At 47.3% G+C, this 26,093-nt stretch overlaps 1 protein-coding gene across 2 annotated transcripts in view; it reads right to left on the reverse strand.

Annotated features, from left to right (window-relative positions):
• The window catches only part of CRACDL (CRACD like), a 157,999-nt gene that overhangs the window by 6,423 nt on the left and 125,483 nt on the right, over nt 1–26,093 (reverse strand). For both annotated transcript variants that reach the window (XM_064268446.1, XM_064268447.1), the window contains exon 7: nt 23,829–25,464. In XM_064268446.1, the coding sequence (XP_064124516.1) occupies nt 23,829–25,464 (1,636 nt within the window). The remainder of the gene's footprint in view (nt 1–23,828; nt 25,465–26,093) is intronic.

Raw genomic sequence — 26,093 nt, forward strand, 5'->3', positions numbered from 1 at the left:
TCCATCCAACCACCCATGCATCCATGCATCCATGCATCCATCCATCCATCCATCCATCCATCCATCCATCCATCCATCCATCCATCCATCCATCCATCCATCCATCCATCCACAATTCATCCATCTATCCACCATCCATCCATCCATCCATCCATTCATTTATCATCCATCCATCCTTCCTTCCATCCATTTATTCGTTCAACGTTTGCTATGGGCAAGGACTATGGTAAACGCCGAGGTGGAAAAATACACAACAAACAGCTGTTCCTTAAAAAGCTCAAAGTCTAGCGGGAGACACTAGATACAAATTAGCTGTGCCGTAAGCTAAAAAATGCTAAAATTTACAAAGTGCTATGTGGACACAAAGCATAACACTGTTGGGTGAGAGGTGGGGTGCCATCTGGGGCTGGAACTCAGAGAAGAACAAACTTTCTAGGCTGAGAGGAGGGGCCAGGAAAGCTCTCAGGTGGAGGGAAAAGAATGTGGAGCAGTGTGCCACGCTGGCCCAGAGTGGATGAGAGGCAGGCAGGGTACCAACTGGGAGGGGTCTTCTCTGCCTTTTCCCTGTCTGTAACTGGGAGACTTTGAGGTTTTAAAGGAGCCCCTGGGTAGCACAGTCGGTTATGCGCTCAACTACTAACCAAAACGTTGGCAGTTTGAATCCACCCAGAGGCTCCTAAGAACACAGGTCTGACGATCTGCTTCTGAAAAATCACAGCCCTGAAAAGCCTATGGAGCAGTTCTACTCTTGCACACATGGGGCTGCCATGAGTCAGACCTGACTTCACTGCACCTGGTTTGGCTTGGCTCTGGGGGTTTTAAGCCACGGGTACACTCTGGAGGGTGTGTGGATATTTATTCTCCACACAGAGAAGCAGGAGGAAGGAGAGGCTGTGGCCACAGTCCAGAGCGAGAGATGAGGGACTGGACACCCTGCCAGGGAATCACCTCAGCTTTCCCACCTAGCCCTCACTGGAGGCCACCTCCTCCACCATGCATGTCTGGCCACTCTACATGGACATTCCCTCCCTCTCCTAATTCTTTTGTAACTCTCTTTGTACATTTACCTGGGGCATTTGGTACTAGACATATTTGTTAACCAATCATCTGCCCCCACTGATACATGCTTTTTGGTCATAAGAATGTCTTATGTATTTAAGAAACATATGCCACTGGTGGTGCAGTAGTTAAGAGCTCAGCTGCTGACCAAAAGGCTGGGAGTTCACATCTACCAGCCACTCCTTGGAAACCCTATGGGGCAGTCCTACCCTGTCCAATAGGGTCACTATAAGTTGGAATCGACTCGACAGCAACCGGTTAACGGGTTATGCCACTGACTACATACCAGGTACTGTTCTAATATTAGCTCATTCACGATGTCATTTCGCGTCCTGTTTCTTCCCCAGAGAACCGAGTCATTGCCTGGCACACAGAAGGTGCTGGGTGGCTGCTATGTTTTATGTAAAGTCTGTATTTCTCACCCTTCATTCTCAATCAGAGTTCCATATAATCCCTCCTAGTTTTTGCCTCTCTGGGATTTTACTTTCTCTTAAAAGATACTGCTTTCTTTGATCTTCACACTCAGTGGCCAGTCATACCTTCTGCTCTCTTCCTGGCCTGAGATGTCTGGGTGGTGTCACACGTCCTCTCAACTCTCACTCAGCATGTCAGGTGTCCTCACCACATCACACCACACGTGTTTTAGAGAGAGGGCTTTTGCTATGGGTTTAAACTCACAACCTCATTCAATAAAATACTCTGAATAATTCTGTCAAGACTAAGTGTATTCTAAGAGGAAATTTCCATCATGAATTTTAAATTAGAAGCAGGAACATTAGGCTATTAAATGCCCAATCTGCTCCAGCATCTCTGGAACGCTCTGGCTGGCTCCCATCCTCCTCATAGCTCCGTGTAGGGCACCTAATACTTGTGCTGCTTCGTACCACAAGGGAAAAAATACCACAGCTCTGGTTAATTCATTATCCCATACACTTGAAATATCCTAATTGAGCCAAAAAGAGTACACCTACTCCTCAGTTATCAAAATAATTAGTTCAAAGGCTAGGCTGTTATACAAAAACCAGCGGTATGCAAAAATGGAGGATCACCACATCAGTCCACAAAATGAAGGATGACTACATCATTACGTAATGCCAAATTACATCATTATATAACTGCCAAACCACTGAGAATTATGGCCCAGCCAAGCTGACACACAACCTTAACCATCACAGCTAGCGTTACTCTCGCCTTGTACCTCGGTGTTCGTTACTGCCAGACATACATCGTTAATGTGCAAAATAGTTGGATAGTAGATAATTTACTATTGTCATAAATGTGAAATGTCAGGAACCAAAACCATTGATAAGTGAGGAGCAGGTGTGTTTTAAAAACCTGTGGATGATAAAATGTGTAGGTACACACATACAATGGAATATCACTCAGCCATAAAGAGAAATACAGTCTTGATAGATGGTACAACATGGATGAGCCCTGAAAACATTATGTGGAGGGAAATAAGTCAGTAGCAAAAGGACAAATATTACACAGTCCTGCTTTCCTGAAACAGGCAAATGTATAGAGACCAAATCTTATTAGTGGTTACCAGGGTTAGAAGGAAGGCGAAATGCTGGAGTCATTGTTTAGGGGCACTGAGTTTCCTTTGACGGTGGTGGAATAATTTAGAAAAGAGTAGTGGTGACAGTTACAGAACATAATGAATGTAATCAATGTCACTGAACCGTATATGGAAAAGTTGCTGAACTGCCAAATGTTTTGTTATATATATTTTTACCCCTCACACACAGAGAAAAACCAGCGGAGAAAGTTAGACGGAACAAGGGTACATGCAGTGTTCCGTAAGGAATGGGGTGAGAAGCAGATCCTAGAGTAAGGCTACGGGCCCAAGAATGGGCCAAGACCTGGTGTCCCTCCAGGCCATCCCCAAGAGCAACATTTGAGGTGGGGCCGAGATGGCGGAATAGTCAGATGCTTCCTGTGGTCCCTCTCACAACAAAGACCCGGAAAAACAAGTGAATCGAATATATATGACAATCTAGGAGCGCTGAACATCAAAGCCAAAGTTAAGGAATCAGACTGAGCATCAGGGGGAGGGAAAGATGGTTCGGAACCAGTGAGGAGTTGCCAGACTTGACCTGGCGGCAGGGCGGGTAGGGACTGGCATCCTGCAGGGTGGATCAGCTGGTGAGCGTGGTGAGGCAAAAGCAGTGGTGCTCGGGACACATTTTCCACACCCAGACAGACCAAGCTGTGCAGAGTCTACTCAAGCCTCCAGAACCAGTGAAAAGCGGCGCTCAGTCAGCAAAAGATAAGCACATGGGTCCAACCTACCGCACAGACCAAAAAACACCCCCTTTGGGAAGAACCTCTCCCCACTCTGCACTGGGTCCCCGGCTGGCTTCAGGGGATTCTGAGTCCCCTGGGCTGCAAGTAGGACCCATCAAGCGTTCTGAGCCATTCTCCTGGCTTTGGCAAGAAGACAAATTAATAAACAGGAAAAAATAATCTGCCAGCTCCCCTAAGCCAGGAACCCAGGGCAGGCACAGTCCCTTTGCCTAGGCACAGGCATAAGGGGTTCATAGTCTTTGAATGCCTTTCACCCCTGCCTAGACCTGTGTGGGCCAATTTCAATAGCGTAGGCCCTCATTAGCACAGTACAACAGGGTATATACCTGGAGCCTATTATCAGCTGTATCAGCTATAAGGTGGAGTGGGATATTTGTGACATTTGACACTGCTCTGCCCATTATGCAGTGTCCTCACCTCTCCACATCAGGTGCCTGAGGACTGGTGGCTCCACCCACATCACCTAGCCACCAGCTAGAGGTGTCCAAGAATAAGTGGTGCCTCCCAATCCTTACAGCCAACAGCACTAGGTACCCATAGTCGGCCTGCAAAACCCACTCACCTACTTGCTCTAGGGAACAGGGACACACTTTTCTTACAGACACTCGGGGGCAGCTGTCAGCTCCCTGCCTTGCTCAGTGCATGACCCCACTACTGCAGCCAGATACCTGTGCCTATTCCAACCACTCCTGCCCAACTAGGACTGTAGGTAAGAGCCTGCACCACACAATCGGTGACTGACTACCTGGACACCTGAGCCGAATCCATACAAGAAAAGTAAACAGACTCCTGGGCTCATATACCCAATCCGACATCTCAGGGGACCTGAGGCAAAACCATATTACACCCTCCAGTTTGCTCATGTGAAATGCAGTCTTATAAACAATGCAATTATGCTCAGCTTGGCAAGATATACCTTTTCCTCCCTCCCTCCCTCCCTCCCTCCCTCCCTCCCTCCCTCCCTCCCTCCCTCCCTCCCTCCCTCTCTCCCTCCCTCCCTTTCTGTCAAGAGTGTGTTGGAAGAATTCCATACTAGGTGCAGAAGGGTCACCTGCTGCACTGCTCGCCTATGAGTAGCCGTGTTTCCATCTGTAGTGTAAGTGTGTGTGTGTGTGTGAGTGTGTGTGTGTGCGTGCATGTGGCTGTGTTTGTGGGCATATCTTACAAGCGTGCACGCCCATGGCTGGGCCAGCTGTGCTAGCGTGGGATAAGGCTACCTCTGATGCCACTGTCACCAAGGGGAGGTCCAGCCCTCTCGCAGAGATCATCGTTTGCCAACCCCTTCTCTCGTTTTTCCCTGGTGACATTCTTTCCTTTTATTTATATGCTCCCTCCATTCCCATCTTCTTCCCTGTCTAGAATGCAAATGGGCCTGAACGATCCTCAGAGCCCCCAAACTCATTAACAGGGACTGTCCAGGGCCTGGTAGACACCAAGGAGGTGCAGAAAAACCACTAAAGCTTCCCACTGTGGCCCAGAGAGGCCTGAGATTCCACCCGGAGCTTCCTGTAACCTACAGGTAAGTAGAGAAAGGCATGTTCCTCAATGCCAAGCCTCAGAGAAGCTGTGTCCTTGTACCAGGTACATGCAGGCAGAGCAGCTGCGTACAAGTCACGTTCTGCTCTGTGGGTGGAGGCACAGGTGGCAGCTCTGACCCACACCCCACATCCCCTGCCCTGGGAGCCCATGGATGGGGCTCTGTGGTCAGGGCCATCTCCACACGGAGAGAGGAGGAGAAGGGAATGGGAACACAGACAATGTGCGGGGTGAGGCAGGAATCAGGAGGGGAGGTCCCAAAGACCTCACAGCAAGATAGCTCCAAAGCGTGAACATTCAGAGTCAAGGGTCCACAGAGAATGAATCTGGAGGCGAAACATGTTCAAAATGTCATTAATCCCAGGATGATATACACGAAAAACCAAACCCCATAGGGTTTCCAAGGAGCGGCTGGTGGATTCCAACTTCAGACCTTTTGGTTAGCAGCCAAGCTCTTAACCACTTTGCCACCAGGGCTCCATGGCAGGGTGATATATATGTGGTATCAATTTAAATAAAATGAGCAGAACATATTTCTTTGCTTACCTCTTCCTGCCTTGATACATAATCTTAATCTCCTGAAGGGCTCTGACTTCTCAATTTCTCCCCCCAAAATGACAGGAGGTTGAAGCCACACAGGTACCTGGGCTTGCACTGAACAGGCCAGGAGCACATCTTACAGATAGGAAGCCGCTAACACCCTCTCTGTATCTGCGTGATTCCCTTTACACAGAGTCTAGAAGAGACTGACTCCCCAAAACACAACTGCTCTGAAAAGAAACGCAGCACCTCTTCTCTGAGGTACAGCAGATGCGGAGTAAAAATTCTGGAAGGCGTAAAGCTTTAGATGCACGAAGCTCAAACAGCCACAAAGGTTACCCTAAATAATTTAATACCAGATGAGAGCAACTTGTGATCAAAGAAAATAATAATACATTTTTTGGTATTTAAGGATATGGTGCTTTCAAAAGAAGGAGGGGATGAAGAACAATTTATAAGTCTGCTCTTTTCCAGAGCTCTTCCTTCTCCTTAAGGTCCCTGGTGGCGCAAATAGTTTATGCTTATCTACTAACGAAAAGGTTGACAGTTCAAACCCACCCAAAGGAACTGAAGAGGAAATACCTGCCAATCTACTCCCGTAAAGAGTACAACCAAGAAAACCCTCTGCAACACACGGGGTTGCCATGACTTGGAGTCAACTGGACAGCAATGCATTTCGCTTTGGTTTCCTTTCCTTAACGCACTTCCCAACCACAAAGAAATATTTGGAGAAGAACATTTTCAAGCGTTAATTTCAAAGAGACTCTATTCCTGGCAGGTTCAATGGGTTTTGGCAAAGGGGAACGCTTCCTCCCTGGGGCCAGGGTGACTGAGTGCCTTCCGCTCTGCTCAAGGGCTGCAGTTCAAGGCTTATCATCTAGTTCTGCCTCAAGCTAGCAGTGTACTCTTGAGCAAATTCTAGAACCTCTCTTTGATTCGTTTCAATGTAAAATGAGGAAAATAGTAGTATTTACACCTCAGGGTGAGACTGTGAATAAACAACGAGATAATCCAGGGGAAGCATTTAGCTCAGGGCCTGGGACCCCGGGTGTGCTTAGAAGGTTAGCTGCCGCCTCCACTGCTGCTGCGGCTGCTGTTTTTGGTTACCGGGGCTGTTGTTACTGTTAACACGTGGGGCGGGATGTGGGCCTTGGCAAATCTCACCCAGGACATGATGGAGACCAGCAAGCCATCGGCACTGAAAACAAGCACCTGTCCCCCAGTGTGAAAAGACAGTCACAGCAGGTGCTGGGTGGCATCACGGGCTCCCACTGGGTCAGGCCACAAGGCTGACTCTTGGATCCCTAAGGATGTGGGTCGACAGCAGCTCTAGCAGGTGCATTTTACTGCTTTGGGTGTGCCCGTCTGATGGCAAGCCCTGTAAGGGCAGGCACCTCCTCTTAGTCATCTCTGCACCTGCAGTGCTCGGCAAAGGGCTGGTCAGGGTGTTAACCACGCTGCCGTGGTGTCAGGTCCACCTCCTAGCGATTCCGCAGGACACAGCAGAACTGCCTGTAGGGTTCCAAGAAGCAGCTAGTGGGTTCGAACTGACAACCTTTTGATGAGCAGCAGAGCTCTTAACCACGGCGCCACCAGGGCTCCAGGGCAACAAAAACCAGCTGCCATGGAGTTGATTCCGGCTCATGGAAACCCCATGTGCATCAGAGCAGAACTGTGCCCTATGGAGTTTTCAGTGGCTGGTTTTTCAGAGGTAGATCCCCGGGCCTCTTTCCAGGTGTCCCTGGTGGACTCAAACTGCCAACCTTTCTGTTAGCAGCCGAGTGCTTTAACTCTTTCCACCCCCCCAGGGACTCCAAGGCCAGCAGAGTCTGAATAAGGCTGGGCAGCTACAATCATGCAGGAGCCTGGCCCAAGACACCCATCCTCACTGAAGACCCGCTGTCAGGATGCTGGCTCCTCTGCAAAGCCGCTGGCATTATGGGAGAGCCCTCGCAGGCAGGCAGGGTCTGATGCAGACACACTGCTCAAGCTTGTAGCCTAGTTTTCATCCATCTTCACGGGTGCTTTCAGCTTTGCCATGCCTCTATCACTCTTAACAACAGAGGCAACAACAACAAAACAATTGCCATCAATTCTGACTCATGCTGATCCCATGTGTGGCAGAGGAGAACCGTGCTCCACAGGGTCCTCAATGGCTGATTTTTAGGAAGTAGATCACCAGGCCTTTCTCCTGAGGCAAACCTCCAACTTTTTGGTTAGCGGCTGAGTATGTTAACTGTTTGCACCACCTAGGGACTCCATGTTGTGTTGTTGTTGGGTGCTGTCAATTCTGACTCACAGAGACCCCATGTGACAGAGTAAAACTGTCCCACAGGGTTTTCTTGGCTGTAGCCTGTATGGGAGCAGATGGCCAGGTCTTTCTGTCACGGAGCCACTGGGTAGATTTGAACTGCCAACCTTTTGGTTAACAGCAGAGCGCTTAAGCACTACGCAACCAGGCCTCCATCCCTACATACAGAACCCTAAATACAATGGGGAAGAAAATCACAAAGTTTCTGGACTCACGTCTGGCATTATGACTGAGCAATTTCTACCCAAAGAGACCTAAGAGTAACCATTCAGAAACTCAACATGAAGCCATTTCTAGGGACATTCAGCCACCGCTCCACGGGAAAGAGGCATCTAATCGCTTCATTCTGACATACCGATTGGTGATGGCTGGTGAGAGTATTTTCATGCCTATTAAAATTCAGCCTCAAGGTACTTTTTCTTTCATCCAAAAAGGCTTCTATACCAAATAGCAGAGGGAATGGGGCGATGGGGGTGCTCTCAGGGTGGACAACACCCAGAAGACAAGCAGGACACAGCTGTGAGTCTGGAAGCTGGGAACCCTCAAGACCACCTTCCCCGAGCGAGAAGCGGTGAGCTTTACAATGTAAACGGTCACACGTTCTTGCCCTTCGGATGAGAAAATAAACCAGATGCTCCGCTCTGCGCTAACACAGCTGGACGGCACGACGTCTATGCCTCGTAAAAAGCTAGGCTACGCTGCCAGCTTTTCTTTGAGGTGAAAATATACACAACACAGCACAGACCAATTCAACAACTTCTACTCGTCTAAACCAGTGAATGCTGCCATGTTTTAAGCACTCTTTTTCCCTTTCAAAAAATTGTTTCCTGATGATAAAAGGACACAGTCATACTGCACGGATTTGGAAAGCAGATAAACACATAAAGGAGAAAAAAAAGTTTCCCATAAACCAACACCCATGCTAACGACTTGAGCTCCCTCGGGATCTTTTCCTGTCACACTGCCGTCTGAAAACGCCTGTCAACAGCTCACTCCCAGCCTCTCAGAACTGCAGAAGGCCCAAGGAGCTTTAAAGGTTTCTGATGCAAATGGCTGCGTCATCACCGTAGTCACAGCTATCTGAAGCCAGGACAGCCAGCTATGTCTCCGTGTTTCAATCAACAGAGCAGCAGCCCTCTGCTTCTGCCTCTTCCCGTGTGCTCTGCCACGACCCTGGTTGTCCTGAAGGAAACCAGGTGATGGGATGACACTAGGGAGACCGCCGGAGCCCGGGGGGGCCCTGGAGACGTGCAACGGGGCCTCACCCACTCTGCAGAGTTTGTGTTAGGTCTCTTCCATGACCAACTTGAGGGTTTTGGGGTGCTTTGTTGTCTTGGGTGTTTACTGATCTATTGTCAGCCTTGGCGTACACATCTCCTGGTCAGTTAATGCTTGCAGAAGTCTGCAGCCATCCCTCATCCGTTCTGTCGGGGAGCCAGCCGGGCTGTGGGACCCCACCTCAGACCTCAAGGTGGGGGAGCTCATCCGCGTCTTTATTTCCAGCCTATGGCCGGCATTTCAGGAGTGAGCCAGAGAGGCTATTCCCAGAGTGAGCTCGCATGTTTGACGCCAGGAGAGGGCTGTGCCCTAGCCGCACATCCAGACTAAAACACAGCCCTCACTTCCTCTCCTGATTCACCAGAGGCCTGGCGGGTGCCCACGAGGTGCCTGGCCCCATAGGTGCTGAGGCTACAGACACGAAGGGTTTTTCTCAGCTACTATAACTCTGTGAAGACTGCAAGAGCAGTCAGTGGGGAGAGAAGGCCCTCCGACAGCTGGCACGTGGTCCCAATCCAGAATGGCCCACAGCCCGCCAGAAGGGGGCACGAGAGGGGCTTTGGGAGTGCTGATGTTGGTCAGTTTCTGGTCTGATGTGCTCATGTGTGAAAAATCATGGGGCCAGACATACACGATCTGTGTACTTTTCTGCAAGTATACTATTATTAAAGTAAAAAAGCAAAAAACCCGGGTGCTGTCACAGAGACAAGGAAGCGTCTAGCTCCCTGTCCACCCAGAGAAATGAGGCACGTTTGTACCCTGGAGCTGTTTCTACACTGAGCGCAGGCAAGGCTGCTGGCAGAGGGGAGTGAGTGCTCCCCAAAGGAAGCCCTTCCTCCGTGAGCAGACTCTTCTCACGCTCTTCACGCCCTAGGCCCTCAAACGCTGTCTTAGTCCCCTACTGCTAGCGGAAATACCACTAGTGGGTGGCTTTAAAGAACAGAAATTTATTCTCTCACAGTTTAGAAAGCTAGAAGTGTGACTTCAGGGTGCTAGCTCTAAGGAAAGGCTTTCGCTCTCTCTCTGTCGGCTCTGGGAAAGATCCTGGTATATTCCAGCTTCTGTGGCCCAGGTGTTCCTTGCTTCCTTGGTGATACCTGGCATATTCTTCTCGTCTGTGCTTCCGTCTGTGTCTAATCCACTTTCTCTAACTCAGAAGTGCTTAGGCCTAGGGCACACCCTACAGTGTTATGGGCTCATTAACTTAACAAAGAAGATCCTATTTCCAAACAGGTTTGCACCACAACATAGGGGTTAGGATTCCAATATATATTTTGGGGTGGGGGGGGACACAATTCAATCCATAATAAATGCACTCCAAGGTCCCTGACCCACTTGCCTTTTCTAACTACTACCTCCACCTAGCCCACCCAGTCTCCCTCCTCCCTCCATCCTCAACAGGTTTACCCCGAATCCCTCCTCTTGCTTCCGTTTACTCTCGTAAATAAGGTTCCACCAATGGGCAGGAGCAAAGAGCCTGCCTCTCTAAGCACGGGCTCACTTTAGAGCATCCTGGCAAAATGGTGCTCTCGGTGAAAGCAACTGCCGCTGTGTGGGCGCCTCCTTCCCAGCCACCGGCACCAGGCCACCAGGGGCAAAGCTGTCCTCACACCTTTTCCCTCTGCTCCAACGTCAGGAGCCATAGTGGACACCTGCTTCTCACTCCAGCTCCTTCTGCTTCTCCAGTCTCAAGATCTCTACGGCTTCCATTTCTCAGTCAATAACTGAAACCCATCTTCCAGTTCAGAATCTGCCCAGCCCAGACAGGGCAGTGCCTGCCACCACAGTGACAGGTGCCAATGGGGGAGATAGACTGACACAGTAGCCACGATGGTGGATTCAAACTTGCTATTGTGAGGATGACACAGGACTGGACATCTCGTTCTGTTGTACATAAGGTTACCACGAATCAGAGTCAACGCAATAGCAGCTGTCTGTCTGTCTGTCTGTGTGTGTATCTATGTGTGTGACCTACACATTCCTCTCTTACAATCTGAAACCAATATGCTAGAGGAAAGAAAAAAATGCCACAGATGCTTCAAATGGTCCTGGAAATGTGTATATATTATAAGAGGTGAGAGCTAGTGAGAGTCAAGACTCTGTTAATAATTAGCGTATATTAAGCACTTACTAAGGGCAAGTACCAAGTTAAACATTTTACATATTAATTTTCAGCAATAACCCTATTTTAGCTGGGAAAACTGAAAATTATAGAGGCCAGAGAACTTGCCCAAAGGCACCCAGCTAGTGGCCTGTGGAGGAGTTTTCAGCCCATGTAGGTTGGAGTCCGTGCTCTTCACTATCATGCTATACTGCAGTGGTTGCTGTGGTTCTCGACCAGGGCTGATTGTGGTAATGTTTGGGGGTATTTTGGCTGTCCCAGCTCAGGACGCGGGAATTGCTATCGGCATCTTGTGGACAAAGGCAAGGGGTGATGCCAAACATTCTCCAATGCACAGGACAGCCCCGCACAACAATGAAGTATCTGGCCCAAAATGTCAAAAGTGCTGAGATTAAGAAACTATTGTTTGCCACTCAACGAATAAGTCATAAAGCAGAGTCATGGGGAGAGCATGGAAGTATAGGAATGTTGTGGGGTCATACCATTTACTATGAGACAGTATGTGATATAATGGGTGAGGATTAGTGACAAAAGATCTATCTGCGTTTGAGTCCTAGCTTCGTTACATATTGGCCGTGTGACCCTGGACATGTCACTTTACTTCATAAGCCTCTGTGGTTTCATCTGTGAAATGGGCACTGAAAATATCCTACATCACAAGGAGGGCTGTGAAGGTCATTATGAATATGATGGATGGATGGACGGATGGGTAGACGGACAGACAGACAGACAGCTGTTACTGAGTTGGCTCTGATTCATGGTAGCTTTATGTACAGTAGACTGAAATGTTGCCCAGTCCTGTGTCATCCTCACAATCTTAAGTTTGAATCCATGATTGTGGCTATTGTGCCAGTCTATCTCCCCCACTGGCACCTGTCACTGTTACAGCAGGCACCGTCCTGTCTGGTCTAGGCAGATTCTGAACTGGACAGGGGGTAGGCATGGTTCCTGGGGGACTGCCATCCCCTGCTGAAGCTCTGGCTGGCCTCTGCTGCCCAGTGCCCACTTGCAGAGACTCAGGCTTCTGGAGTCCCTTTGGCCTCCCAGCGGCCCCCCTACTAGGGAGCAGTGTGGTCGTGCGGCAGCCCTGTCTGCCCTGTGGCCACTGGTGGCCTGAGTCCAGCATCGTTCCTCCATGTCTCCCAAATGCAGGGCACACATGTCCGGCTTTCTGAGAAGTTTCATGGAACTCCCCTCATAGACTCTGGCTGAGTTCAGCCCCCTGGAGCTCATAGAATGCCATAGTTTTGCAAACCCGCTTTTCCTCTCCCGTCTCAGGACTCCTGCATATTCTCAGGGCGGCGGTGGCGGTGGTGGGTAGCTCATGGCTCTCCACAGTATCTGCACACGTGCGCTGGCATCTTACATGTATGCATGGGCGCCTATATCTAAACGGGGACAGGAATAATCCCATTCTAACATGCTCCACGCAGCGGAGATGGGGGTCATTTGGAAAGTTTGGCTGTATCGCATTTTGTAGTCTAAAAAAATGCTCTTGTTGCCCTATGTACCGTTATTACGATTAACCTCCAAAAAACCAAAAACCAAACCCACTGCATCGAGTCGATTCCGACTCTCAGTTTGCTAATAAAGAAATTAAGACTCAGCAGTTAAAAAATTCACTTGCTCAGAGTCCCAAAGCCCATGAGGGGTGGACCTCGGAGTTATGCCTCCAAATCTGTGCTTTTTGGTCTCACCGCACAGCCAGCTGCTTCCTCCCTCACTCATCCCTGTGTCTGGTCATGCAAACCTGGCCCCAGAGCACCCACTGCATGCTGGGGGCTCGCCAACTACAGGCACTCAACAGAGAAAAAACCCTCCTGGGTGTTCCCAAGCAGCTCTGAGTCAGGGGCGAGGGGAAGTGCGCTCAAAGCTAGCAGGGGTGTGTGTGCCCAGGGGAGCTGGGGATGGGTGGCGCTGGAGAAGCATGGGTGAAAAGTGTGGCAGATGGGCTTAGAGATGCTGAAATGTCGACTTTGGTTAGAACCCAAAAAGTTTTCCGGGCCTCTACCCAGGAGCTTGATTATATACACAGGGCATTACATATTTCCCTGTAATGGGAAGGCTTCGGGACTTTTAACACGGAAACTTCCAGAGATGGACCCATGACTTGGAAAGACAGAATGAGAGGGGTGAGTTGGAGGGAAGAAGCATCAGATTAAAGTGAGGGGTGCTGATATGGGGGCAGGGAGAGGATGGAGACATTTCTTATTAGTATGAACAGAACATACCCGAACATACCAACCAAGGTGTAAAATACGACCGATGTTTTTCATCCATCAGATTGAAAAAAAAAAAAAATAGATTGACAACACTGAGCACTGACGAGGAGGGAGAGAAAAGGGCAGTCCCTATTCTGCTAGAATAAACCAGTATAACCTTTATGGAGGATAATTGGAAGTTATCTATCACATTAAAAAGGCACATGCCCAATGAGCCGGAAGTACCGTTGTTAGGAATCTATCCCAGAAAAACAGTGGTGTGATACATAGAAATACAATGACCAGAGCGGTCACTGCACCACTGTTAATAATAAGAAGAAAAAAACCTCGAAACCACCAGAATGCTCTTCAGTAAGGGAATGGTTAGCTACAACACAGTAAAAAAAAAAACTGTACACGTGTATAATTAACCAATATTAAAAAAAAAAAAAAAATTGGCTTTGAGTTGATTCTGACTCATAGTGGCCCTACGAGACAGAGTAGAGTTGCCCCATAGGGTTTCCAAGGACCAGCTGGTGGATTCGAACTGCTGATCTTCTGGCTAGCAGTCCAGCTCTTAACCACTGTGCCACCAGGGGTCCAGCAACCAATATGTGTTGCTGTTGTTAGGCGCTGTCGAGTCGGTTCCAACTCATAATGACCCTGTGTACAACCAAACGAAACACTGCCTGGTCCTGCGCCATGCCCGCAATTGTTATAATGCTTGAGCCCATTACTGCAGCCACTGTATCAATCCACCTCGTTAAGGGTCTTCCTCTTTTTCGTTGATCCTGTAACTTTACCAAGCATGATGCCCTTCTCCAGGGACTGATCTTTCCTGACAACATGTCCAAAGTATGTAAGACGTAGTCTTGCCATCTTTGCTTCTAAGGAGCATTCTGGCTGTACTTCTTCCAAGACAAATTTGCTCGTTCTTTTGGCAGTCCATGGTATATTCAATATTCTTTGCCAACAGCATAATTCAAAGGCATCAGTTCTTCTACCTTATTCATTGTCCAGCTTTCGCACGCATATGAGGCGACTGAAAACAACCATGGCTTGGGTCAGGCGCACCTTAGTCTTCAAGGTGACATCTTTGCTTTTCAACACTTTAAAGAGGTCTTTTGCAGTAAATTTGTCCAATGCAATGTGTCTTTTGATTTCTTCGCTGCTGCTTCCATGGGTGTTGACTGTGGATCCAAGTAGAATGAAATCCTTGACAACTTCAATCTTTTCTCTGTTCAACATGATGTTGCTTACTGGTCCATTTGTGAGGATTTTTGTTTTCTGTATGTTGAGGTGCAATCCATACTGAAGGCTGTGGTCTTTGATCTTCATCAGTGTTTCAAGTCCTCTTCACTTTCAGCAAACAAAGTTGTGTCATCTGTATAACGCAGGTTTTTAAGGGGTCTTCCTCCAATCCTGATGCCCCGTTCTTCTTCACATAGCCCAACTTCTCGGATTATTTGCTCAGCATTCAGATTGAATAGGTATGGTGAAAGGATACAACCCTGACCCACACCTTTCCTGACTTTAAACCACTCGGTATCCCTTTGTTCTGTCCGAACAACTGTCTCTTGATCTATGTACAGGTTCCTCATGAGCACAATTAAGTGTCCTGGAATTCCCATTCTTCACAATGTTATCCATAATTTGTTTTGATCCACACAGTCAAATGCCTTTGTATAGTCAATAAACAACAGGTAAACATCCTTCTGGTATCCTCTGCTTTCTGCCAGGATTGACATGGTGGCTGCAACAATGGGCTCAAACATAAATGACCGTGAAGATGGCACAGGACAGGGCAATGTTTCCATCTGTTATAGGTAACGTCACTTTGAGTAGTGGCTGACTTGATGGCAACTAACAACAATAGTCGAGTAATGGCATCTCATCGTGGCTTAAATTTTCACCTCCCTAACGACGCTGAACATCTTTTCCTGTGTTTATTTTCCATCTGTGTATCTCTTTGGTAAAGTATCTGTTAAAAATGCTTGCCCATTTCTCAAATGAGGTATTTGTTTTGTTATTATTGAGTTTTGAGAGTTCTTTATATATCTTGGATGCAAATACTTTTTCAGATACGTGATTTGCAAATATTTTCCCCTAGTCTGTGGCCTGGCTTTTTATTCTATTAGAAGTATCTTTCACAGAACAAAAGTTCCAACTTTAGTGAGGTCCAATTTATGAATTTTTAATAGATATTTTTGGTGTTGTATCTGAGAACTCTTTGGGTATTTCCCTAAGAATCTCAGGGCACAAATATTTTCTCCTGTGTTCTCTTCTAAGAGTTTTATAGTTTTACATGTTACATTTAGGTCCACTTGAGTTAAGTTTTGCATACAATGTGAGGTATAGCTTGAATTTTTTAAATTTTTTTGCTCATGCATGTTCTAATTGTCCCAACACAACTACTGAAAAGGCTCTTCTTTCTTCAATAGACTGCTTTTGCAACTTTGCAAAAAAAAAAAAAAAAAATCGACCATATTTATGTGGGTTTATTTCTTGAGTCTCTCTTTTGTTTCATTAATACATGTGTCTCTCTTTCCATCAATACCACACTGTCTTGACAGGGTTCCCATTTTATTCCTTTACTGTCTGTGGGGTCAGTAGTGCCATCTCCTTTTTTGTTCCTGGTGTTAGCAATCTGTGTCTTCTTTATTTTGGTTGGTCTGACTACAGGCTTCTTTACTGATTGTTTTGAAGAGCCATCTTTTGGTTTCATTTTTTTTTTCCTATTATTTTTCTATTTTCATCAACTTCTGCTTTTATTTTTATCATTTCTTTCAGTTCTGCTTATTTTGGGTTTAGTTTGCCCTTCTTTTTCTGGTTTCATAAGAGTGGAAGCTGAGATGGGTTTGAAACCTTTCTTCTTTTCTAATATAAGTATTTAATGCCATAAATTGTCCTCTAAGTAGCAGTTCATCAGAATTCCACACATTTCATGTGTTGTATTTTCATTTTAATTGACTTTTCTAATTTCCCTTGGGACTGTCTCTTTGATTCATGGATGATGTAGTAGTGTGATGTTTAATTTCAAATATTTGGTGATTTTTCCTATAACTTCCCAGATATTTTTCAGATATGTTGTTGAATTCTGATTTAACTCCATTATGGGCAGAGAACATAATGTTGAAAAATTTCTTTTGAATTTAATTAAGATTTGTTTAGTGATCTAGAGTATGGCCTAACTTCATGAATGTTCCATGCGCACTTGAAAAGAATGTGTATTCTGCTGTGGTTAGACGGTATGTTCTATAAATATCAATTAAGTCAAGTTGGTTTATGATGTTCAAGGTTTCTGTATCCTTCCTGATTTTCTGCCTTCTAATTTCCTCCATTACTCAGACAGGAAGTGTCTGAAATGTCTAGGTATAACTATGGATCTTTTTTTCCCCTTGTGTTCAAAATTAGATATTTTCTATTGACCTATGTTCAAGTTCACTGACACTTCTGTCACCTCCATTCTGCTAATGAGCTCCATCAGTGAATTTTTTTTTTTTTTTTGTAATTGTATTTTCCAGTTCTAAATATTTTGTTATGGACTTCTGTTAATGAGAGATATTGGTCTGTAGTTTTCTTTTCTGTACTATCTTTTAGTTATATAAGCTTTTGCTTCCTGTATTTTTAAGCTCTGCTGTTAGATGTAAAGGGGCCCTGATGGTGCAGTGATTAAAATATGATGCAAAGGGGCCCTGGTGGTACAGTGATTAAAACACTCGGCTGCTAACCAAAAGGTCAGTAGTGCAAATCCACCAGCTGCTCCATGGGATAAAGACGTGGCAGACTGCTTCCATAAAGATTTACTCCCTTGGAAACCCTATGGGGCAGTTCTACTCTGTCCTATAGCATCATTTTGAGTCAGAACCAACTTGACAGCAGTGGGTTTTGGTTCTGGTTGTTAGATGCATATATATTTACAGTTGTTACGCATTCTTACTGAACTGAGAATGTTTTTATTTTGCCTTCATTGCTGAAGGATACTTTCACTTGATAAAAATTCTGGGTTGACAGCTGTTGTCTTTCAGCAATTTAAAAATGCTGTTACATTATGCTCGCTTCAGCAATACATATTAGAATGCAGTTCCATCGTCTTCTGGCTACTATGGTTTCTGATTAGAAATCCACGGTCACTCAAATTTTTGTTACCTTATTTGTAACGTGCCCTTTTTATCTCTGCCTGCTGTGAAGATTTTTTTCTTTGTTCTTAATTTTATGACCTTTGATAATGACATATCTTTGTGTGGACTTCTTTAAGTTTACCCTGTGTAGGGGTGACTGAGGTTCTTGATTCCATAAATTTATGTCTTTCACCAAATTCGGGAAATTTCTAGTCATTATTTCTTCAAATAGTTGACTGCGCCAATCTTTTTCTCTCCACCTCTAGGACTCCTGTGACACAAATGTTAGACTTTTTAACACTGTTTCTTTGGTTCCTGAAACTTCGTTCTTTTCCTTTTTTCTCTCTGTGCTCAAATTACTTATTTTCCATTGATCTATCCTCGAGAAACTGACTCCTCTGTCACCTCCATTCTGTTAATTAGTCCTGTCAGTGATTTTTTAAATTTTTGTTACCTGTATTTTCCAGTTCTAAAATATCCTTTTTTATAGCTTCTATTTCTTTTGTTTGTTTTGTTTTTATTGTACTCTAGATGAAGGTTTACAGAACAAACTAGTTTCTCATTAAACAGTTAGTACACATATTGCTTTATGACCTTGGTTAACAACCCCATGACATGTCAACACTCTCCCTTCTCAACCCTGGGTTCCCTATTACCAGCTTTCCTGTTCCCTCCTGCCTTCTAGTCCTTGCCCCTGGGCTGGTGTGCCCTTTTAGTCTCATTTATAGCTTCTATTTCTTTATATAGAATTTCTATCTTTCTATTCATTTCAAAAGTGTTCGCTCTTACTTCTTGGAACATGGTTATAATAGTTGCTTTCAAGTCTCTGTCTAATAATTCCAATATTTGGACCATCTCAAGGTTGGTGTTTGTTGACTGGCTTGATCTTTAAGGATTTTTTAGGTTTTCCTGGTTCTTTGTAGCTTGAATAATTTTGGCTTACTAGACATCTTAAATATTATGTTATGAGACCAAGTCTTGTTAAAATTCTCAAATATTTTGCTATACTGATTCTAGTCCGTTTCATACACGTGTAGCTAGAGATGAGCCCAGAACTTCATACACATATTTAAGGATCTCTTTTCAGCGTTCTCCTTTCTATGATCCCCTTCCCCCATACTCTGGTTCCCATGGGTCCCCTCTTGGTGCTCTGGCTATAAATTCAGGGCTTATGGTCTTTGTGCTGTCATGCACTCTTGTGGCTGGGACCACTTTGTGGGCACAGTGGCAAGTGAAAACAGTTTGCAGGGTCTGTCATCCCTGCCACTGCCACCAATGTCGTTGTTGTAGCTTCACTAATAGATGACTCCTGGGGTAATGTCTAGAGAGTCAAAACAGCTCTGCCCCATAGGTTGTTTTAGAGAGAGGCAAATGCCTTCTCTGCTGAACTCACCTGGAATAGGGCTCTGGTCTGCAGGACAAGGCCACTCACTGATTTTGGTGGGGGTGGGAGATGGGCCACTTCATTGATGGTGCTTTTCTTGATCGGGGCCGGAAGAGTCAAAAGGACTCCACCCCACAAGGGACACTGCTGCCAATGCCATCAGGGCAGGAGGTTCCCTTTGTTGCTGGCATTTGTCTGGAATAGAGCTGAGAGAATCAAAACAGCTCCATTCTGGAGAGATGCCAGCACCATGAGAAAGACTGATGCTTTGTCACTGGCACTCACCTGGAGAAGGGTCAGGAAAGTACAAAAATTCGCCCTGCAGGGCTGCTGCTGGTACTGTTGGCAGGGAGACGGTTGCTGTTTTGTTGTTAATACTCATTAGAGTAGGGCTGGGGCAGTCAAAAGAGCTCTGACCTGCAAGGGTTGTTGGTACTGCCAGTGGCAGAGCAGGAAGATGTTGCTTCAATGCTAGCACTCACTGCCAGATCATCACCCCTGATCTCCCTACCTAGTCCATCAGCTCTTCTCTACCTTTCACAGTCCTCTGATATGCATGTTATGTATTCTGTTCCAGGTTTTTAATTGTAATCAGTGGGACAGATAGAGTGGTTTGTGCTTTGTACATCTTGCGTAGAACTGCAATTCTCTCTTTATGTAATGTCTTATGCAGTGGGATTTTTTTTCATACCCTTTTTACAGCATTTCATATATTTTTCCATATCAAAAATTTTAATGACTGGCTTGAGCATCTGATTAAATAGGGGGTTACTGAGAAGGACAAAGCACTGGGATGAGAGAGGTGTAAATAAACTCAACTTTGAATGCTGAGATGTCAAGATAAGGATGGCCATCATGCAGTCAGGTAGTTGCAGAGGGAGTCAAGGGAACAGGGAACTTCAGGAGACAGGTGAGAATCCACAACGTGTCTTGTGTGAGGGGACCAAAGAGAGGCTGCTAAGCTGAGGGCACGTGAGGATAAGATGACACATTACTTTGAGGAGCACAGAAAAGGCAGGGAAATAGAAGCCATTAATATTGAACATACTAGCCCAGAAAGGGACTGTGAAGGGAAGAATCAGGCTAGGAAAAAAATAAGGAAGGTGTGAGCAAACTTGTTTTTCTTTATGAATTCAAGAGATATGAATATATCTTTAGTGTGATATATTAAAAAAAAACTATTACGTTTTCTATGCAAATGAACTTGGATATACATGAGCTAATTGTGTCATCTGGGAAGGATGACAGTCTCTTTGAGTTTATTTCCTCCAGGAAATGTCTCTGGCATCCAAAGACAAGATAGGTATCTCTCTACATACACCTACAGCATCCAGCTGCCACCTGCCTCCTCAGCACGGCAAGTTCCTTCTAGGCAAGAGCCTCACACTTTTCCTATCTTTTGTGGCCAGCCCAGTGCTGTGCATATGGCAGATGCATATCGTAACTATTTGTTGAAAGAACGACCGTGAATGACTGCTTGCTGGAGTCTAGAAAAAGAGGGTGAGGGACCTGGGTATGTTACTGTGTTAGCAGCTGGTCTGGAGGGAACAAGCTCTGATTGGAGGCTATGCTGGTTACCAATGAGGCCCCCAGGTGAGAATAGCAATTTGCCCAGCTGCTTTCCAAAACATCTAACGTGGCATCACAACTGTTTAAGAAGGAGGTTATACGTGCATCCATACACAAAGAAAAGAGACTAGGAAGAACCATCAACGACAATATCTATGGAGTGGACTTACAAGTGATTGTTTTTTTCTTTATACTTTCTGTCTGTATTTTACAATTTTTCCACAAAAGATTCTCTAAGTCCTTTGTTTTAATTCTAATCCTGTGCTCCATAAACTGCTTCCCCATCCAGAATTTAGGCTGGAAGAGATTTACCCAACAGGCAGATGTGCCCCGCACAAACGAACAAGGCTAATAACCCTGGGCCGTTTACCTCCCACGGCAAACTAACAAACAGGTCTCCTTCGTGTGGGCCACAAATGCAGCGCTGGGCTTTGCAGTAACCACTCCCAGTGGCTCCCCTAAGGCCCAGTCACTGGCAAGCTGGGTTTGCCCGTTTAGTATTACGACCCTTGCATCGTCCATGGCTTCTGAAGAGTTGTTCCATTCCTTCAAAGAAGAAAAGACAGGGTGCAGAGGGGAGGAGGAAGAATAAACAGGAGTGCCGGGGCAAAGCAGTCTGAGCCCCTGAGGCAGAGCTGTGCGCCCATCTGGGACATTTTAATAATCTAGCTTTACGGAGCATGCCCCTGGAAGAGGGATGTGGGGGATCGCAGCCTATCTGGGAGCTCCGGGTAAAGTACTTGCCACCGCAAGATAACACACAGCAGTAATTAGGCCTTTCCAGAAAACTGAATAATCCTATTACTAAAACATTTATTGTCTGTATATTTTATTTGAACTAAATCACCTCCAGCTGCTGGAATCTGGGAGCTGTGAGGACGGCCGTAGTAGAAGTAATAATAATGAATTAAACCCTAAACAGATCTAGCCCTGGGGAACGTGCAGGGGCTGATTCATCAATGGGGTTTGTAAGCCTGATCCCCAAGATTCTGCTCTGGTCCACCAAGGCAGCCTCCGTACCTCAAGGTCCAGGGTGGGTCTAGGCAGCAGCCACAGCCTGTTCGGGCATCTGTCAGTTTCCGGTAGGATGTGGGCCATTTCCTGGCCTCCTGTCTTTGCGTTGAAATGAAGGCCACTACGGGCGCCCCTAAAGTAACCTAGACTTTTTTCACTCTCGAATCCACCCAAACCTCTGTTATTTCTGTGGTTTAGGAAACAGTAATGAGCGTAGATGGACAAGCTGTTTCTCTTCTGCTTTTTTAAGCAAAGCTTAATAAATACCATTCTGCATTTCTTTCAAATCAAAGAAAAATGCCATGGCTTTAACTACAGACCACTCCAGGCATTTTATCGTGAACAAAGCCCGGCAGCTTAGGCTGAGGAAGTTATAAATAATTAATGTATCAAGCGTTGTCCCTTTAAGCCTCTTTTCCATCTCTCACTACGAGCCTTGGAGAGACATTTTCAATTTCGGGCCATGAAGGTGGATGGGTGCTGACGATAGGGTTTTATCTGCACACAATGAGCCCCCCTCCCTCCCTCCCTATTTCAATGGCTTTTGGAATCACTCTACAGTAGCTTCACTAAGCACTCTGGGAATCTGCAGAGTACCTCATCAGCTACGGCCTGAACCGCTCCCAAGGCGGCCTTACCGATTATGCTCATGCAGCGCGGAACAGCGGCGGCAAAGCTGCGCCACTGAGCCGGGGCCTCAGGTCATGACAGCCCCACGTGCCAGCTCTCTGGAGCATTTTCTGGAGCTTCCTGAAACCACCTGTTCCATAAGGCGTCACCTTAGGAACTCAAAGCCTTTTCCCCACTGCACCATTACTAACTTCTTAGCAGGGAGACAGAAAAGACTGGCATTTACTTGAACTTGGCATGGCACTGTTTTGTATGAGCTGATCTTCCTGCTTAAGCCCTTACTTTCCCTCCCAGGGTGCAGGGCTCCCCGAAGAGCAACTAAGTTTACTTCCTCTCTGCCCCATGACATGGTATTTAAGTGCAGTCCTGGACTTACAGCAGCCACTTAAAATATCGTGAAATTTTTGTTTTTTGTAAAATTCACCATAGAAAGTTTCTCTTGAGGGCCCTCATCACACACACACACACACACACACACACAAAACATATACACACACACGTGACTCATTTGTGCTATTTCATTTTCTGGCACACTGGCTTCTATTAATAAAATAAACCAGCAACGAAAGATTTCTTTAGATCCACTGCAAAAGGCCCACTTCCCATAGAGTTCTGCTTTCATCTGAAACACTACAAAAAAAAGTCAAAAACATACATAAAGGTCGCCTATTTTGTCTCTGCTCATTTTACTTTATTTTCCTTTTTTCCTGCTTGCTTTAAAAGGCAGCATTTCCAAAGGTTTTTATGGGCTGCCCCAATCTTAACACTATCTCTCCCTTGGGACCAGGAGTTAACTTCCACCCCCGGGGCGGGGCCCACAGTTTATATTTACATTTACTCCAGGATTTGGGATGCTTTCCAGGAGAGGTGGGGTCACATGAGCCTGATTACTAAATGGGAGGAAATTCTTCCTCAGGGAGAAAGGTCAGGAGGAGTCTAACTGCTGGAGGAGGCAGGCTCATTTTCAAAGATGCTTTATTTATAATCAAGAAGTAGCTTAGGCCCTGGGAGAACCTGCATCCAAGGAGTGCACACATCCCCTGGGCTCTGGGCCTTGCTGAGGCTCTGAGGTAAAAAGTGGAAGCAGTAGCCTGTGACCCGCTGGCCGTCCAGTCCCCTCGCAGGGAACTTCCTACAAAATGGGTTTTCACATTTTTGCTCCTCATCTATGTCTACACACCTGGCTTCCATTCTTTATAACCAAATCTATTGCCGTCAAGTTGATTCCGACTCACAGCGACCCTGTAGGACAGAGTAGAACTGCCCCACGGGGTTTCCAAGGAGCAGCTGGTGGATTTGAACTGCCGACCTTTTAGGTTAACAGCCAAGCTCTTAACCACTGCACCACCGGAGCTCCTGATTCTTAAACAGGATGTCAGTGCTACTAGAAGGAACTTTTTTCTTCCAATTCCTTTGCAACGTGGTTTTCATTGAAAGGATTTATATACTTTGTGGAAGTCTAGCAAGACAATCCACAGGTCTCTGGGTGGCTCAAACAGTTTTCAATCAGCTTCTAATCTAAGGGTTGACGGTTCGAACCCACCCAGTGGTTCCACGGAAGAAGAGCCTGGTGATCTGCTTCCATTAAGATTACAGCCAAGAAAACCCTATGGAGCAGTTCTGCTCTGTAACACATGGGGTTGCCATGAGTCAGAATTGACTGGGGGGCAATGAGTCTTAACAAGATCTTCCATCTAATATCAATTTCCCCATCGGGTCGCCCCTTCCCAGACAGCACAAGGTGTGGTGCTCTTACCGGCTGCTCTGTGTGCAGACTTCTTCTCCATCATCCTACTCTCCTTCTTAGAGTCCTGCGTGAGGGTTTTCTCCAGCTCTCCTGGGCCCGCCTGCAGGGGCATGGGTGGGTGTGGGAGGGTGAGGGTCTGCAGGAGAGGCTTTCTAGGCAGGGGTGGTTTGGAGCTAAGCTGCTCAGATGACCGGGCCTTCACTTTCCCCTGGTCGTTCAGGGACCGGGCCCCTCGAGCACTGGGGGCCGTCTCAAGCTGAGATTTTTCATCTCTGGAGAGCAAAGTCAGTCCTCCTTTTTCCAACCTGACCTCAGCACTATATCTTTTCATGCCCTTCAGTTCTGAAGAAGAACCATCTCTGTATTTGAAGGAGAGTGAGGTGGACCGGAGCTTGATGGGAAAGGCATTTCTGTCCTCACAGCTGGGCGACTCCTGAGTGGCTGGACAGGGGTCTCTTGTGGCTGCCGTATCCTGGGGGCTCCCGCCCAGCACAGCCTGATGAGCCACTTGGTCCCCTGAGTCCTGGGAATCACACTCCACTGGGGACGGTGGCTTCTGGGGGCCCAGTTTCACGCTCTGCGGCTCGGGAAGCACCCGGAGGTCATCGAGCGCCGCCTCGCTCCTCCAGGCCAGGCCACTCTTCAGAAGGGGCGGCCGGACACTGGAGGGGCCCCCAGGGCCAGGCTGCTCCAGCTGGCGGACGCTGCCTGTGCGTGACCGTGCCCGGCTGGAGGACACGGAGAACTTCTTGGCGCTGGCCAGCTCGTGGCCTCCTCTCTCTAGCTTCCGCTCTGGAGTTGCCCTCGTGGGACCCCCCTGCGGAGACTCTGTGTGCTCAGCCTTGGGGAGTTCGGCGGGGGCGGCCTCCAGGCCCAGGGAACAGGGAGCGGGTTCCCCTGGAGGTGACTCAGAGACGGGAGGTGTGGGGGATGCGCTGCAGCTCACGCTCGCTGGCAGGGCCTTGTGCTTCAGGCAACTCTTGGGGGGCTGTGGGCTTGGGGCAGGGGCTGCAGAAGACTCTTTCCCTGCTCCCTCAGGACTGGGCACAGCTGGGGTCAGTTCCACTTCCTCCTGGACATCCGGATCTGGCCCATCCGGACTAGAGGCCGTCTCCAAGGCGGGGGCGGTGACAGTCTTGGGAGGTGCCGTGTCCTCCTCAGGGCTGTGGACAGATAACTGACTATTGCTGTCACCAGAAGCACAAACCACCTCATCAGCTGTGTCCACAGCCAGGGAACATGTGTCTGCGATGGGCGGCTCCTCCCTCTGGTTCTCGCTGTTGGGGTCAGGATGTGCAGAGCCTTCTGGCGGAGACGTGGCCTCCAAGCAGAGGCCTGGGCCTGACTCGGGCCCAGTGACCTCTGGGGTGGCCGGGCGGCTCGAGAGGTCATCCCCAGGTGAGCTCCCCTCTTCCACGCTGGCACTGAGCGCGGGGCAGTGCTGCAGGCGTGCCCGTCTCTCCCGGACTCCCCCGCGGTGCTCCACGGTAGCTGGCTCCCCCGGCTCAGGGCCCCTGTCCGCCCCCAAATCCTGCTGCCCAGAACTGGGGTTCTCCTCTGTGCTGACTTTGAGCAATGGTTTCTCATCGTATTCCTCCTCCTCTGGGGTGCATGTCAGATCGCTCAGGGATTCTGACTGTGCTCGCTACAAGAAATAAACGGGACAAAAGACATCAGCGTTACATTGGATTTTGGGAAAACCACGTCTCCCCCGCTTTCTTCAAGGCGTAGTACAGTTTAAAGAAAGTGGCGTCTCTGAAAAGCTGGCACTTAAGCAGACATTCACACAGAGGCGTCTTTTCCGAGTTCCTCCCTTACCGGTCTATCTGAAACCCTGGATCACAGGTTCAGTTTCCAGCAGGACAGTGGCAGTTACGCCCTCAAAATAAACACTGTGGCTCCTGGGGAGTCTCCAGGTGGTGCAAATGGTTAAATGCTCAACTATACTAACCAAAAGATTGGCAGTTCAAGTCCACCCAGAGGTACCGCTGAAGAAAGGGCTGGTGATCTGCTTCTGAAAGACCACAGCCTTGAAAACTCTACAGAGCACAGTTTTGCTCTGCACACAGGTTGTCATGAGTCAGGAGTCGACCTGACATCAACTGGTTTTTGGCTTTTTATGGCTACTGGGGCCTAGCCAGGAAACCAGTGGGTACTGCTCTGTAGAGTGAAGCAAAGGGGAAAAAACCAACATCGGCCAAGTGTCTGCCAGGCTCTGCACGCTACACTTGCTATTTCTCTCAATCCTGTATTCATCCGTGGGTGACGGATTAG

Source organism: Loxodonta africana, chromosome 15, assembly GCF_030014295.1.
Source record: "Loxodonta africana isolate mLoxAfr1 chromosome 15, mLoxAfr1.hap2, whole genome shotgun sequence".
NCBI lineage: Eukaryota > Metazoa > Chordata > Mammalia > Proboscidea > Elephantidae > Loxodonta > Loxodonta africana.